At 40.1% G+C, this 17,441-nt stretch overlaps 1 protein-coding gene and 1 long non-coding RNA gene across 2 annotated transcripts; both read left to right on the top strand.

Moving 5' to 3' along the window:
• The first annotated feature begins 1,200 nt into the window (after positions 1-1,200).
• On the top strand, positions 1,201-14,020 carry LOC311207072 (1-aminocyclopropane-1-carboxylate synthase-like protein 1). Its single transcript, XM_084282967.1, has 14 exons — positions 1,201-1,477; positions 1,549-1,608; positions 2,517-2,587; positions 3,410-3,479; positions 3,761-3,827; positions 5,109-5,206; positions 5,967-6,044; positions 8,909-9,009; positions 9,899-9,985; positions 11,180-11,225; positions 12,257-12,398; positions 12,497-12,639; positions 12,795-12,948; positions 13,697-14,020. Exons 1-14 carry the CDS (start codon positions 1,331-1,333, stop codon positions 13,813-13,815), a joined length of 1,383 nt encoding a protein of 460 aa, XP_084139093.1. The 5' UTR covers positions 1,201-1,330; the 3' UTR covers positions 13,816-14,020.
• Positions 14,021-15,095: 1,075 nt separating this feature from the next.
• On the top strand, positions 15,096-17,225 carry LOC311206229. The gene is made up of 3 exons (XR_014618195.1): positions 15,096-15,253; positions 15,556-15,785; positions 16,556-17,225. It is a non-coding gene; the product is annotated as an uncharacterized lncRNA (long non-coding RNA).
• The last annotated feature ends 216 nt before the right edge of the window (positions 17,226-17,441 follow it).

The following is a 17,441-nucleotide window of genomic DNA, read 5'->3' as shown; positions in this document are numbered from 1 at the left end:
TTACTTTTATAATAACAAATCATTTTTCAGTTTTTTAGCAAGCCATTGATTATTGCTCTGTTGTATTAACACAGGCACAATGTGACAAGTGCTTCAGTTCTCCCATATCTAAAGAAGACCAAAGAGTGACAATCTGTCATAAGTATACCAAAGTGAAAATCTATGGGCTGATGGTTAGCAGTACTCTCTTGGTGATGCAGCACAGAGGTCTAGGATAAAATACTTTCCCATCCTCAGACAGTAGCTGGCAAAGAAATAGTAAATCAGATTACTGGTACTTAGGTCACAAGTGCAAGTCAGCCTAATGGAAATGAAGTGTGAAAAATTCCTCCTCCAAATCCTCTAGCAGCTGGTGGAGCTTTTGTGAGACTCCCAAGTATGTGCCTCCCAGTAACGTGGTACAGCAGCTCTGGGTATCGACTGCAGTTAGATAACCAGGGCAGATTTTGTAGCTCTTAAGAGCTCTGTCTCACACTAGTCCCCCCAAATTTTTGGTTTGAATAGCTTGCATTAGCTGAAATGATTTAGTGAAGAATGGTACCTCAGGAAAAAGGTGGCTTTGGAACTGCTGTGCACAAAAAAAAAGACCTCCTCTTCATTGCTCACCTAACACCAGCTGGTAAGCTTCTGCAGCAATGACAACTGCTGGACTTAGGCGAAGGTACAGCACTGTGGAGCTGCTGGAGGAGTGGATGCTGACACGAGGTACATGGAAGATTATTAAGGTCATACAGCTGTTGGCCGATTTCCTTTGCTTTCAGAGTGGCAGCTTTTGGAATGAAAAGCAAAATATTTGAACCCTACCCCCACACCTGTCTGTGTCACATTATACAATACCAGCACAAGGATACACCTAGGATCAGGACCATCCTTATGGTTTATTGGGATTTTCTATTAGGAAGATATTCGGACCCTTCAGCTGAACCATATAAGCTGTAGTGCTTATTCTCACTTCTGTAATTATTGCCAAGTTTCAGGAAACTCAGTGAATTGTTTCTTAATATATATTGCCTTGACAATATGCAGGCATTGCGTTAAAGCACTGCTTGAAAAATCTTCCAGCCAGAACAACGTGACCTTGCTGAGCTACCACGAGGGTACAGCAGGAGCTTTTTGGTTCCGATCGACTCTGTGCCAACAGCTGACTCTTAGCCCGTTTTCTCTGGCCGATTTCCTACACGCCTGAAATCCCCCTTTTAGTTCGGAGTCCCTCGTTTAAAAAGCGGACAGGGGAAAGCAGCACTCTCCCTCCTACAGCTCCTGGGCTGAAGGGAACCTCGCTTCCCCCGGCGGCCCGGCTGCGGCGACCCCCGGAGCCCCTCTCCGGAGGATGAGCGGCGGCGGCGGCTCCCCGGCGGCCCCGAGCCCGGCCCTGTCGGGCCGAGGCGCCCGCATCGCCGGGGCCGCCCCGGGGCTGCTGGACGAAGGCTTCGCCCTCTACCTCGCCGACCCCTTCGACCGGGAGCGCAACCCTGAGGTGCGGGGAGCGGCCGCTGCGCCGCGGGCGGGCTCGTCCCCGGCGTCCCTCAACGGCTTCGTCTCTTCCAGGGCGTGCTGAACCTGGGCACCAGCGAGAACACGCTTTGCTTTGATCTGATAGAGGAGAGAGTAAGTGCTGCTGCTGCTGCTGCTGCCTGCCGGTTCCTCCTCGCCGTGTCCGGGTGACAGCCCAGCACTGGGAGTCACCTGCAGGGCAGGGCGCCAGAGTCACCCCAGATGTGTTAATTCCAGTTTATCTGCTGGAAAGCGAGATGTTCTGGCTCACGTGCTAGCAAAACTAAGCCCCAGCTGCCAGACCATCTTCTGCAGGGTGCAGTTCACCTCTTGCTTCTCCTTCCCGCTTACACGTGGCGGTGCATTCGCACTGGTGCAGCTGGCGGCACACCGGCAGTGCTGGTCGTGGAGGACTGTGCATAAACTCAGTGTCCGGCTTGGCTGGCCGGTCAGTTGGCAGGGCTGGCAACTGGAGAGGAGCTTTTACTTAGGAATAAACCAAAACCGATGCCACAATGAGTGTGAGACAGAGCCAGTTTTCAGAAGCGATACCTGCTCTGAGAGCAAGAAGGACGCTACTCATAATACAGCTGTTTACTTAATGCTTAGGGTTACTGCCACTGCTTGTTGAGAAGCTAATCAAAGCCATGTGCATTAAAGGCTGATGTCATAAATACTGAAGGGGTTGTCTGGGCTTTGGTATACCTCAGAAGTGGATGTATATCATTGAATTGCAGCTAGTGTGCTTCTCCTCAACGTGACATTCAAGACAGAATGTGACAGAAAAAAAAAAGATAATTCCTTCGTTATTTTCTTTGTTTTTATGAGGTTTTAATGTTGTTTTACAATATCTTAAAAAAGAGAAATTCAAAGAATTAACATAATTTTAAGTCACTATTTTTTGTATTCTCCATTTCCTTATTGTTATTGAACAACTGGGGGGAAAAAAAAAGGTGTGGTACAGCAGAACAGCAATTCCCAAGAACGCCACCTTCTACAGTGTCTCTCTTTCATATAACTAGCTCACAAGACCTGACATGAACTATCTGCAGCCTGATCTCTTCCAGTATTCTGATGCACAAGGTATTAGAAGGTGAGAAGTTCATTTTCCCATTTTTGACACTGCTTGTGCTTAGCACTGGTCATGGCTCATGTGAAGCGAGGTGTGGTTTCGTTCTTTGGGTAAGCCCAAAGGAGAGGTGTGTTAATGTTAGTTGCGTGCTCACAAGCTTTTTGTTTGCTTGGCTTTTTGTTCTGTCTTCCTCCCTGTCCTTACTGTGCTAAAAAACACCCAGATCTCCAAAGGTCGACAATCTGGTGTCTCATTGGAGTGCAAGAGAGTGTGTATTGACATATCTTCCAGAGCTAGTGATGGGTTGCTCCTAGAAGGATGTGTTCTAGGCATAGTGAGCGGGAAACCGGAACTGTATGGGCTGCGAAGAGTAGAGGTGAGGTATCAGCTCCCTGAGGATCATCAGGAGCTCCACTGTGGTCTTTCCTAGGGCTGAAATCTTGATCTAAAGATTCTTGTTTACTCAGGTTCCACTGCTTCTGGTACCCAAACCCCTGGTCTTTCTTCAAAAACATATCCCACTTAGGCTCAAATATGCTTCTGGATTTTCTTGTTTTTCCAGTGTGCAGAAATAGTAGTTGAGTCACAGTCACTTTACTCAAGGTAGCAGATGGCTCCTGTGTGCTGCTGTCTCACAAAATGTAGCGCGCTGGATAGCTGAGGAAGTTATATTATCTGATCTGTAGGAAATACAAAATATTGAAGGCTTTTATAACAGAATGAATTGCATGTTTGTTCTTTTTTTTTTTTTTTTTTTTTTTTTTTTTGTAAACTTAGTTCTTCTGTGCATTTTTTTTCTGAGAAATATGTTATTACATAGTTGACTTTAATTGTGTCTTTTAGCTTCAGAGAAGAAATTGCCAAATTTCTAACTGACTATGCCAGAGCTGCAAAAGAACTTAATCCAGAAAATGTAAGACAACTGCTTTATCTTTGCATCTTATTTTTCTGAAACTGGTAAAGATGAGTTAATCTGAACACAAATTTCAGCAAGATACTACAGGAGAGAGAAATGTCAGATTTGCAGAAGTCTTGGTAGTGTTAATTTTCCATTTGAAAAAGTGGTCAATGCCTAACAATCGAGCACTTCATATGATAAGTGTATTATTGTGGCTTTTTCACTGTATTATTTTGAATTTAGGCTAAACAAGAGTTGATATTTTTGCTAAGGAAAGCTTGGTGCACTTTTTTCAGATAACTGTTATGAATGGCTGTTGTGCTGTTTTTGCTACGTTGTCAACTGTATTATGTGACCCCGGTGGTGAGTAAAAACCTGATTATTTTTGTTTGAAAGCATTTAAAAAGTGAATATTCAGAGTATTGTGACTTATGGCAGCCTGTTTTTATTATACCTGCCTGAATGAAGCAAGGTGTGACATTTGTTTGTCCCTAGCAGGGTGTCTTTGAATTAATGCCTTTGGTTATTTCTAGAAGGGGGCAAATGTCTGAGGTATCAGCAGACACACTTGCTTTCTATACAATCTATAGTTTTTTGAGAAAAGCGTTACAGGAAGAGATGGGTATGAAGAAAATGCAAAGTGTACTTAGAGAAGTTATGAGAATACCCACGATGAAGCTGGAGGGAGTAGGTACACAGGGAGGGAGGTGGTCTGGGGTGGAATCCAGGACCTTGAGAAAATTTGGGTAACTGGTGAGGAGGAAGCAGAGGTGTAGATGGGAGGCAGGAGCAGAGGCCCAGGCTGCAGCCTGCTGGCAGCAAGCAGACAGCAGGAGGACAGAGCTCTGCAAGGGAAAATGATTTCGGACCTTAGTGGTCCAGAATGAGGAAAGCTTAGTAGGTGTGTGGCACAGCAGGCAACAGGGAACATCCATGAAGACCTGCCAGAAAAGGAGGGTGCCCAGGGTGAGTTACTCCCATGCCTTATAGCACCCTACTGTTGGACACCAAGAGCCCTTGACGAGATTGTGGAGCAATGTGATGTGGTTCAATGACTTCAGCGTAGGCGGTAAAATTTCATTAATACAGGCAGCATGCTCTGTCCTCCCTGAAACCTTCTTACATGGGGCCTTTGCAATATTTTCAGGAGAACACCAACCTGGGGCTACTCACAAACATATAAAATGAGGAGGGAAACAAGCTCAGCAGAGCTGTAGGCTTCCTTGGTGCAAGATGGCACTCTGGCAGCCAGGAAGTAGTTCAGGTTTGCAGCAGTTCCCGATGAAAAATTGATAGAACATTAACAAAATACCTAGAGCAAGATCGTTATTTGTCATTATTAATAAAATAAATAAATAAATGCATAAATAGCACGGCTGGTTGACTAGGTCCATTCCCTTTTACTTATGCAATTTACATGACCAAATTTGTATCTGTTATTAAAATTACTAAGGAAGAAGACTGGGAAACAACTTGGGTTGACTGGCAAGTACTAGATTTTCCATTTTGTTTAAAACCTGCTTTAGGCCACAGTGCTTTGAGATTAAATGATATGTCAAATTCTTAGACTGTCATTTTAGTCTACTAGAGTGTAACAAAATTGCTCATGAGAAATGTTAATTTCATTTTTTAAAATATTTTTAGATGGATATCTTATTCCAGCTCCTTACTATGGTGGTATAAATTCAAAAACGTGGCTATATGGTGAACTACAGCCTGTTCACGTGCCCTTGTTCAGTGAGGTAATGTTTTGGCTATTTGTATACTTTAACAGACATTTCACAAGGAGCAGTCCAAAAAAAAATAAAAATAAAAAAAAATACAAGGGAGTACAAGGGAAAAAAAACAGGCCCAGTCTATCACTTTTAGAGAGTGTCTGCCTTTTTTTTTTTCAGACTGCAGCATGACAGGAGGCTGGTGTGATCAGATGTGTAGGATTACATTTCTTCTCTGTAAGACAACTCTTACGTGTTGACATGCTGAATTATAATTTGTGAGCTCTAAGTCTGTTATTCCTACTAAGAGTAAATTCGTTCAAAGGATTTTTTTCCCCTTTTCCCCTTACCGAAATATGCATCTACTGCAGAAGGTGTGTGACACTGGTTCCCCTTTTGAAAGCTCAGTAACCCATGAAGCAAGTCAAAGGGGCAGACTCGCTTATAGGTAGCAAATGATGCATTCAGGGAAAAAAAATAATAAAAATAAATAAATAAAAGAAATGAGGTTTCAAGTATGCAGGTTCTGTAAGTTGCTAATGGTGTCATCTTGGGTATGCACAATGTTTAACAACAAAATAGTTATACAGAAAAGACTGCTCTTAATTTCATATTCTGAGCTGTTGTTTGAGCTGCTGTTTTCCTCCTTGAACCAGTGCCATCAAAAACTTTTGTTTGTTTAACAGTTTTGTTTTATGAAAGCCAGTATCAAGTATATTTTCACTAGGTGGAAGTGTTTCTTCACTGTCTTCTTTTTTTGTTCCTGCTGATTTTTTTTCTCCTGTAGGTGACTGATGAAGAAAGTCACCCTTTCCAGCTAACAGTTGAAAAATTGGAAGCTGCATTACAGAGAGCTAAAAAGCAGGTAACAAAAATGGTGATTTCTGATTTTCGCATTTCCCTTATTTTGTAAGCAGCGTATGTTCTCAGTATTGAACCATTGGTACATTTTCATCGGTGCAGATTTTCTGTCATGTGACTAGGGTGGGTCCAGCTCAGGCAACAGGAATTTGATTTATTTTTATAATCTGGGCAAAATGCAATAGCAAAATGCAGAGACACTCCCTGCTCAGTTGTACGAAGAACAGATCTTAATATGTCTTTCAAGACAAGTCTCCTGCTCAGCAGATTTCAGGGGAACTCCAAGTGTTGTAAAGAAGCTATTGTTCTGATCCCAAGAAGAGAGAATACACTACTGTAATGACCAAAGCAGTTCATTAAAGAAAGATGTTGAATGTTCTTTTGAAGAAGGTTCTTCTGAGTTCCAGCTTACATAAGGACTGAATACACTGTGCCACAGCATTGCAGGAAACTTGGTGGGGGCCAGGGGGGCTGACACAGGAATTTTCTGCCACTAGGAAGGCTCCTTGGAAAATGTAATTTTTCCAAAGTTTAGGAAATACCATCAGTTCAAAATTCTTAGCATTTTTAGTCATTTTATTCTGACTGGGATTACATAAATGAGAGTATTATTTGTCATATTGCTTCTTATGTACATTTTATTTTTTTTTAACTTTCTTCTCCATCTTTGAAACTGTTTTTCTTCTTTACAGAAATGGTTGTTTTTTTTTTTTTTTTTGAGTGTCCACAAAACAGCACTCACCACTATTTCAAGTTAAAATTTGTCCTGTTCTTAGTGTCTTGATATTCATAATCCACAAACTTCATGGGCAGTTATAAATGCACTTAACTTTTTTGCTCTCCCTTGAAAAGATCCTGCGGAAGAAGCACAGGATGAATAGTAACACATTTCATCAAAGATGTGGTGATGATGGTAGTGGTGTTTAAAAAGAGTAAGTGAGACAGACTTGTTTTGTCCTAGTCCAAGATAGAAAATGATGTTTAACAATAGATAAAGCATACAGGTACAGGCAGGGACACTTATAAAGGTCAATTAGAAATAAGGTCACATAAAAAAAAAAAAAAAAAAAAAAAAAAAAAAAAAAAAAAAGGACATTTTGGACATACAGGAATGTGTGCACAGATTTTTTTTTTGCCTTTTTTTTTTTTGCCTTTTTTTGCCCCCCCCCCCCGTTTTTTTTTTTTTTAAGATCTGTCAAAGCTCTCTTAGTTAGCTAACTGCTTCATCAGCATGGTGCCTATGTTTAGACACCATCTGTATGTCTATGTCATCTGTCTGTGCCTTTGCCAGCCTGTGTGAGACTGAGCATGCAGACACCTACCACTTGATCCTTGCCGAGGCGGTGAGCTAGCATCCATGCTCTCCTACTGTGGCATGAGCTGTCTGGATGAGGTGCTGAATCACAAAGCAGGTTCACTCTTTTGAGATCTGCACATGTTTGTCATCCTACTAGAGCTGAAACTGTCCTCACAAACTTTCTCTCAAACATCTGTTTGGATACACGTAAAGTAATAAACAGCTGGGTGAACTAGACTGGAACAGCAGTTGAGAATCTGCCATCCCACAGCAGCTGTTCCCAGGAACACTGATGTCTCACTCAGTATCTTCTGCTTAATACATGTCAGATGTCAAATATGCTAAGCAGGCTACCCATGCAAGGAGTGCTGGTGGAAAAGTGGTTTGTGTTTGGTATTTTCATCTTACTTTGTTTCCAGTGAATTTCTTCCTGTAGCTGGAATCAAAGACAATAAACTGTAAGCTCATTTCTTGTTCAGTTCTTGTTCACAGTAACCATTCATGTTCAGACAAATTGCATGCGGAGGGGAAAACAACTATCAGTGCTTCTGCCTAATTTAATTTTATCTCCTGGAGTTCTTCTGAAGCTGCTTAATGCAAATAATCTCCTTCAGAGGAATTTAGGATGGACTGAGAATTTGCAGTGTGTCAGGTTTTCTAAAAATCAAATATGCTGAAACAAAAAATATTAATTTAACTTTGAGTTTGTTCCATGATGATTCATTTGAAGTCTCTGCAGCCATCACACTACTTGACTGCTTACAAAAAATGTATTTGCCGTGTACAGTTTGTGTTAATACACATTCAAGATTCTTTAGCAAATAGGAAATAGGTGATTTTCTGAAAATACCAGTAGAGTTAAAAATGATTCTTTCTGTTTGTACTTGTAAGTCTGATTTTCAATCAAGTGGGACTCTTCTTATTACACAGTAGAATATTTACAATCTCTAAGAATAGTTCAATAAAAAATGTAACTTCGTTGGAGAGAGAATTTCTATTACAGAAATTCTACAGAGTTGATAGATATAACTTAAAAAGTAGCTGCTTGCCCAAGACCCCCTTTGGTTGCTCTGAACATAGAACACCAAGTAATTCAATTCTCAGTCTCTGATTTCTGCAGATTCTATTACTTGTTTAAAGAAACAAGCAACATTGAAAAGTTAATCACTTGGCAGGTTATTAGATGCTAAAATCCAATTCTGTTCAGCTTCCCTAATGTTTATCTATAGTAACTTTGCTCAGTCTTGGTGAATTATTTTGGAAGTGTATCTGTAGAACCGGTGTTAATCCCTGCAACATCATAATCTTGCCTGTAGGTATCAATGGGTGTTGCAAATGATATTTGACCTGATTTTCATTTACTAATAAACTATTGGTTGTATTGGATAAATTACCAAACAAGGTCTGCAGCTGAAAGCTTAGTCTGTATGTTAATTATAATATATAATTAAATAATTTTCCAACTGAAATAAAATAACTTTCCAGTAAAGGATTCACACACTTACTACACCTTACCTATACTTTGGTTTGGTGTCACTGGTGTCCCCAGCTACTGGTTTTTCTTTTTTCAGGGCATCCGGGTCAGAGCATTAATCCTGATCAACCCTCACAATCCCTTAGGGGACATTTACCCAGCACAATTACTGAAGGAATGTCTAGACTTTGCACACAGGTTTGAGCCCCAGTGCTATTTGTTTGGTATTTAATTTTCCATTATGCAATATAGCAGTGATGAAAAATCACTTTTGATGATCTCCTGTTCTCTGTACATGTTCTGAGGAGGTGTTGTGCTAGGTCCTGAGCATGGCTTTTGTGTAACTTTCTTTTTTGCTTGGCTTTCCTGGGAACACTGGAATAAATTGCTTAGGATGGAGTCCAACAGTTAGTTTCGGGATGAAATGCTGTTGTATCTGTTCTCAGCATGACCCGTGGCTTTCAGGATGCAATCAGCATCACCTGCACTACTTGGGTGTTTAAAAGTGTTCTGCAATTTATTCAGTATTTCTAAACACACGCATGGCTTGTTAGCGTTGATTATGACAACATGGCTTACTGTTTACTGCTGCTTTCACAGCAAAAGTGTATTAGAGAGTTATCTTAAGTGCATGGCAAGTCTTATTTTTTAATCTAACATCTGCATTTGGGCTCAAGTCTCACTAAACAAATTTTTCAGGGCAAAGGGATTTTATAATATACTGTTGTGTTCACTTGAAGCTGTAAATAAGAGTTGGATGGGACCACAGTATGCCTGTGAACTTTTGGATTGAACGTGCTGTTGGATTTTGTTTTAGATGTAGGGAGTGTTACTGCTGCTGAGAAATACAGAATATGTATAGATAAATGTTGGTAATGAGCAAGTGCTCACAGCATGTTTTGTGACTGTAAAACCTTGTGACCTCTCTATGTAAAATTAGTATGGTGGATATAATAGCAAATAGGCATGCTTATGGTACTACATGGCAGTAGTTAAGATTACATGTACATGTATATATATATATATGTACATATGCAAATAAATTTCCTTTACATGTGTTAACGTGCCTGTGTTTTTCTCTATTTAGATATGAATTGCATGTAATCATGGATGAAATATACATGTTATCTGTTTATGATGATACCACCTTCACCAGTGTCCTTAGCTTAGAAAGGTAAGTGTGATTTCTTAGCAGGGGTTAGAAGATATTTAATCCTGAATAGAACCTATGCCTTTTTTTGTTTTGTTTTGTTTTGTTTTGTTTTTCAAATTTCTGGTTAGCTAGTATAACTAGTATAGTTCTAACTCATATCCAAGTCTCTGTGACTTGATGAGACTAGTTAATCTAGGATCTTCATCCTAGACTGACAGATGGCAGGTCTGCTTGCAGCTAATCTCCATGGTATGGTAATAGTAATCAAAAAATGTCAGAGCCCTTAATCATCTTGCCACTGCTTTTTCGTTGTTGTTTTTGCCTGGTTTGAGTACAAGGTTCTCATTGTAATGCTCAAGAAGTTGCCTAAAGTTGTGCAAGTCACCCGCTATAACAAGCCTCCTTCCTGACAAGTATGCTGTTGGGCTCTTAGTTTCCTCTGACAGATTATGAAAAGAATAAAGGTTTCAAGAATATTTAAACCTATTGGTATCTGAACAATAAAACTTCTTTCCCTAAAAGTATGCAGTTGTCTTCGTATAACTGCATAAATCTCGCACTGAGGGGAAATTTCCAAGTCTGTCCAAATACAGCCAAGCACAGGGAGCCACTGGGTATTGTCACCCTCACAAGATCCTGAACCATAAATAAAGCTTTAAAAACTATTGTTTGTTTTTGTGAAAGTTCACTCAGCTTCCTTAGGCTGAAGAAGGGAGTTTCCAGCCTCAGGCCTATTTACACAAAGTTAAACAAAGGACAAAAAATATCTTCTTCAGTAGTCCACTAAAGTGTATTTTGTTCAGTTGTAAATACATGATCTAAAATGTTCATGTCTCCCTTCCCTAGCCTGAAGTGCAGCAGAGTTGAGCAAAGAATTCCTCTCCACGAAGAGCCACCTTGCATCCCCTATCGAAATACTGCTTTTGTTTTAATATTGGTGTGACCATTGACTATGCAGTGGGATTCTGGGAATTGTAACTGGACTGCTATATCATAGTGGAAATCCTTTTCTGTTATAAGAAGTCAGTGCCTGAGCACTTAGGAGATCAGTATCATAAGATAATGTTCTGTTACAAGGATTCTGAAAAAAGCCATGTCACGTGAAAAAGTTATATACTAATTTTACTAAAAATGAATGATAATTTTACACATTTAAGCAATTTGCAAAAACTGCATAACTTGTTCTTCTGTAACACGTCCTTTTCTGTCATTCAGTTTACCAGATCCAGAACGTACTCATTTTATGTGGGGTTTTAGCAAGGTAGGTCAAAGTATTATCTCTGTGTTTTAATTTAAGATATTTCAACACAAAAATCAGTTGGCCTGTTTGAACATAAATTGTATTATAGATACAAAACCAAGCTTTTATTTGTTTATTAATTTGTTTTCTCCTTTGGTGTTCTAAAATTTGTTATAATTCGGAGTTTCTTATGAGCAAAAATGTCCATATGTTTGAACATTTGAGGTAATACGTATAATCTGACATCTACTACAGACAGGGATTCATTTGATACTTCAGTGGTTAGGCAGTGTTCTGGCTGTTTGTTTTGCTGTCATTTGGGGATGGAGCAGACTCCTGCAAATGTACTCCATACATTAAAATGGTCATTTCTAGAAACGGCACAGTATGTCAGTATTTTTAACCTTAATGTTACTGTACATCCTACGTTTCTTGGGCTTGATCTTTCATTCTGTTTGGTTAACAACTTTCTTGTCTTTAAAGGGGCTTCCCCTCAATGAGAAGCTAAATGCTAAATTTATGAATATTAAGCATCTTTCATCAGCGTTAATGCAGAAATACAGTAAGAACTGTATTGATAGATATTGTTTTCCACCAAGCTGGTAGTATAGGCTAAGCAACTTGCAATAAGAGAATTCAGGATTTCATGCTTTGCACACTGAACCATATGGCTTCCTACTTAGGGACTCAGTGACAGTTTATATTAATAACTATATGCTATTGCATCCTTACGTAGCTTTTGGAAACACTTCTGAACACTGACTGTTGCAGAACACAGACTGCCGTAGGCACTATTGACAAAACTTAGCCCAAATGTATTCCAAAGTTATTCGCTGTATTGGCTTGTCTGTTCTCAGTAGTTTTTGGATTCTTACTGTGTTATCCAATATTATTATTGTAGGATAGAAAAACTATTTGGCCTGATGATGGGCTAACATACTCTTTTGAGATCTTTTTTCCTGTATATCACAATGACTTTAAACTTGGTGGCTTGATAAAGCACAAGCATCAAGTAAAAATTATACCTCTCTATCTTCTTTTTGTCCTCAAAGGATTTTGGTATGTGTGGTATCAGAGTTGGAGTACTGCACACCACAAATCATGAAATTCAGAAAGCTGTTAATCAGCTGGCTGTCTTCCATACCTGTCCTGGACCTGTTCAGCATGTTCTCAGTCGATTCCTTAAGGACAGAGGTTAGCCACCCTAGAAATGTTTCCATTGAGCTGTTCTGTTTTTGTTTTTCCATTACAGATGGAAGTAAAATAGGATTATATTTTTCTTGTTTTGATAGATTGGATGGATAATGTGTTTTTTCCCATCAATAAAAAGCGACTTAAGGAAGCACAGAAGATCCTTGTGGATGGACTTGCAAATATTGGAGTACCTGTGCTCAAAAGTTCAGGAGGACTCTATGTGTGGGCAGACTTCAGAAAAGTATGTGAGAAGCTTAGAAAGTGGTGGGGATGTGGAAGTGGGAAATGTGAAAATTACTTGTGCATGTTGTTACATACTTTAATACCAGGTCCTGAAAAATCCTTTCAATTTGTATACTTGTTCAATCTTTAATAATATATTTTTTCTTCTTTTAGTTCTTAAAATCACAGACATTTGAAGCTGAACTCGAACTATGGCAGAAGCTCCTTGATAAGAAACTCCTGATTAGTCCTGGAAAAGCTTTTTGTTGTTATGAGCCTGGATGGTTTAGATTGGTTTTCTCCAATTCTGTAGATAAGATTTACTTATGTAAGTTGCTTTACTTCTAATATGTCATGTGATAGCATGCAAGTTCTCGGAGACATTAACATTACAAACAATGAGTTCAAATCTACTTCTCCCTTCTCAGGTTGTAAGGGTCATTATTATAGTTTGTAGGAAATGGGAAATAATATGTTGGCTCAGAGCATAGGTTACAAAGCACTTCTGTTGGGTTATATGAAACCTTTAAAATTTACAGAATTTAATTTTAAGTTGTTTTTTCCTATATCAGGAGTCAGGCAGTCAAATTCTTTGTCAAAGGCTCACTCCTCTTGAAGATTACCCTTTATATTAAGTGGGAATTCTTCAGCACCACAAATATTTATGTGACTCATGTGGGATATGAAAAAGCTATCCGTCCTTTATGCTGTAAAATACTTAATCTTGAATGAATGCTGTATGTTTTTGGCAAAAGAGATGACTGGAAGGTAATTGGGAGCATTTAGAGTAATAGAAAAATTAAGGTTGAAAGAGAAATTGCAAGGAAAAGGGAAATCATCTACACCTTCCTCGTCAAAGCAGGGCTGGATGCCAAGTAAGATTTATTGGGGCCTTCTCCAGTCAAATTTTGGGACTGTCCAAAGATGGAGAATAATGAGCCACACTGAGCAACCTGTTCCTATAATTTAGCCATTCTCATGGTGAATTTTTTTTTCCCATGTGTTTTTAGAGAACAAAAAAAATCATTTATTTAAGAAAAGAAAAGCTTGAACTGAGATGTTTTTTGCTTTCGCAGGTATTAAGAGACTTGAAGAAATGCTACACACCAATGATGCTGAACCACTTCCAAACACTGCCTCCTCATTAACAAAACACTCAGAACAAGATCATTATTTGTCATTATTATTAAAATAAATGCATAAATAGCACAGCAAGTGACTAGGTCCATTCCCTTTTACTTATACAACTTGTATGACTACAGCAAGCTTTAGGATCCCAAGTGAATGTGGTAATTGTATTCTTGATAGTAATATGGCCTTTGCCCTCTTCTTCATGGCATTTAAGCTTGGCAAGTTTACACTGTTCATGCTGAGAACATCAAGGTAAATTATCGTCCTTTCAGCAATAAAGTCTATAGAATCATAAAATAAGCGGAGGTTGGAAGGCACCTCTGGACACCCTCTGGTCCAAAACCCCTGTGTGGAGCAGGGTCAGCCAGGATGACCAGAACTGTGTCCACTTGGGTTCTGAGTATCTCCAAGGATGGAGGCTCCACAGCCTCTCTGAGCAGCCTTTCCCAGGCTTTTCTGCCCTTTGCCTCTTGGCACTGGATGCCCTGAGAAGAGCCTGGCTCCATCACCCCTATGTCCTCTTGTTGGGTATTTACAGAGAATGGTGTTAGCTCCCAGAGCCTTCTCTTCTCCAGGCAGGCTGAAGAGTCCCATCCCTCAGCCATTCCTCCTATGGCAGATGCTCCTTCCCCTTTGGCAACTCTGTGGAATTATGTCAGTGGGCCCGTGTCTCTTTTTACAGGGAAACCCAGAGAACCATTCAGCCTGAAGAAGAGGAGGGCTGGGGGGAGGACTCCTAAATGTATAAATACTACAAAGGTGGCTGCAGAGAGGATGGAACCAGAAGCCCCCCTACCCAGTGTCACACTGGCCTTTGTTACACTATTTTCTAGCAGAGCACAAGGGACTGTGTTGTTGCTTCTACATCAAAGTATTGCAAGGAGTTCCGAACCAGCACATAATCAGACAGAAATACTATTGTTCACTAAATACCGGGGTGAGCTTGCCACGTCCTCATATCAAGGTCTCCACTTAATCAGGGTGAGCCATAGGTCATTGTAAATGAGCTACACTTGACTTTACAGCCTAGAGAAGAAGGACATCGCAACATAAGTTCCCATAATTATCCCATGGCACTTGTCACTAGCAAGAGCCTGATATGGATGCGTTAATTTTCAACATACCATTTCTGCTTATCTCAGCAAGGGAGTGAACAAGCCTCAGGTGGGATCTGCAAACTTTGCAGGTAGGCAAGGAGCAGTTGCTTTTGGTTTTGTTTTGGCCAACATATCTATGCCATCTACTTACATTTCCTCCACAGTGTGCGATCAGTTTCATCAGAGTGATCGTAGAGAAGAGAAGGGCGGAAAACCTCAGGGCTTACCTAGCAGTGATCCCTTACTTAGCAGCTTGGAAGCAGAATTTGGGAACAAAGATCTAAGAAGGCACTGAGTGTGAAACAGGAGGTGTTGGACTCGGCATCGTAGAAGGCTGTTTGCTTGCCTTGCTGCAGACATCGCACTGCCACCCCACCCTTGGCTCTAAGCAAGACATTAATAAAGGTAAGTGTTTCAAGAAGCTTTACTACCTGATACAGTTGCTTACCGCCTCTGCTGATGTCCTACTGAATGTGTATTTAATTCTTAAACACGTATGCCACGACTACTGTGTGCAGTCAGCCTTCACAGCTAGCTCGTACTGCAGAAGGGAGAGGCGCATGGAGATCAGCCAGGTCTTCCAGCTAAAGGACTTGTCTTTGAGAAACGCTGGCAAAGTTTTCCCTTGGTTCCATTCGCTATGCTGTCTGCAGTTGATTGTCATTTTGAAGTTAGTAGCCACAAATTGTTTTGTCATATTTTGGAAGGTGGGAAATACAGGGAAGAAACAACCCAACACAGACAATGGATTGTGAGGACTGTAATAAGGAAACGTCTGTGTATCGGAAACGAACTTGGACGTGGGAAGCCCCTAAAAAACGAAAGGATGAAGACCTGCTGACGTACTACCTACGTTGTCAGGATGCAAAAAAGAGATGTTTAAATCAAGACCGGGAAAACTTTTTCCATCTGCCTGTTTCTGACTCAATGATTAGAGGTAGGTGGAAAATGCTTAGTACACAGAGTCTCGTAATTTCAGATATAAAAATTCTATGACTAACAGGACAGGGTATTTTTGCTTTAATTCTTAGTGGCATGCAGAAATCTCAGCTTGGAAGATGGAAGATAGAGGTTCCCAAATCCTGCTGACATATTTCAGATCCATTGCCACAAGCTGCCTTAAAGCATGATTGTATCAAAGTGTGATCTTATTAGAAAGAAAAGGATCATCAACTGTAGAAGACACTATGCAGATTGAAAAGGATTATCAGGGCTTTAGGTCATTAAGACAAAAACATGAATTCTTATTGATGTCACTTAGGGAAATACTTGTGTTAAGAAAAAGAATACCACGTTTGTATTTTGAACCTGGGTTGGTTCACAGAGCCAGCTTAAAACAAGAAGCAAAACAATGCTGATACATAGAGAAGGGATGTTTTTCAAAGATGTGGTCACAAGGACCATGAAGGCAGGTTGTGTGGGAGCAAGGGCAGCAGGAACCTCTGCAAGTAGCTTTGCACCTAAAGAAAACCTGAACAGCTTTCTGAAAAAAAGAGGAATACTCTTTCTGTGCTCTCCCTGAAGGAAAGAGTTCAGATGATTTTGAAGGAGCCCATATTGCCTTATGGAAGCAAACAGATGCTTGGGTTCACTGCTGTGAGTCAGAGAGAGGGCCAGCACCCAGCATCGCAAAATTTTGTAGTTTTCGTATAAAAACAGACTCTGTTCACAGGTGGGTTCCAATTGTATTTATTTTCCATTCAACAGACATCAAAGTACTTCAGGCATTCATCAAGAAGTATGAACCACGTGGAGCCAGTTTTAGCAAAGAAGAAGTTGTTATCATCAGTGAAGACTAAATAAAGTTTGAAAACCGAGATCATCAATGTACCCTTACCATGATGGAGACTCAAACTAAGTCAATGTGTTTCCATGTGGTGGAGATGACCAGCATTAATTACGTAAATTTGGAGAGACATACTTAAGTAGATAAGAGATGCACCAATTCTATCTGTGTGATAATCTATTAAAACCGTAATTTGGTTGTATAATCTTTCTAATCCAACAACTGTGGAGAGCAGGTAAAGCTACAGTACTACAGCTACACATATTTTTGTTCTCACTACTGTAAGACCAGGAAGGATTTGTTAATCGGTATATACAAGATATCAGTAACCACAATAAATGTGTCCAGTCTGCGTTTCCCTTCTCTTTCCAGCATTTCTTTTGGAGAAGAAAAGCTTGAACTGAGATGTGTTCTGCTTTCTCATGTATTAAGAGACTTTAAGAAATGCTGCACACCGGTGATGCCGAACCAGTTGCAAACAACAAATCCTTTCCTGCTGACACTTTATGCAATCCAAAAAGCCTGCACTTCTGGCAAACTTTCAAACACACCATGCGATGATGTCTCCCAGCTAAAAAATACACTTGTTTATTAAAATCATACATGCTTGTCACGATTTGATTAAATTAATCATGTTTATGTTTACTAAAGGAGTGTATGTCTTCGGTATGTTCCGCAGTAACCTTGCATAATAGTCTCACTTTGCTGTGGCCTGGAATTACTGGACTTGCAAGTGGACTTGAAGGAAACTGAGCCTCCTGGGTGCTCTGAAATTCACCCCTGCTGAGTACAGTCCTCGGTTTTATT

Source organism: Netta rufina, assembly GCF_964035555.1.
Source record: "Netta rufina genome assembly, chromosome: 2".
Taxonomy (NCBI): Eukaryota; Metazoa; Chordata; class Aves; order Anseriformes; family Anatidae; genus Netta; species Netta rufina.
The sequence above is the reverse complement of the archived record's forward strand: the minus strand, read 5'-3'. Positions and strand labels throughout refer to the sequence as shown.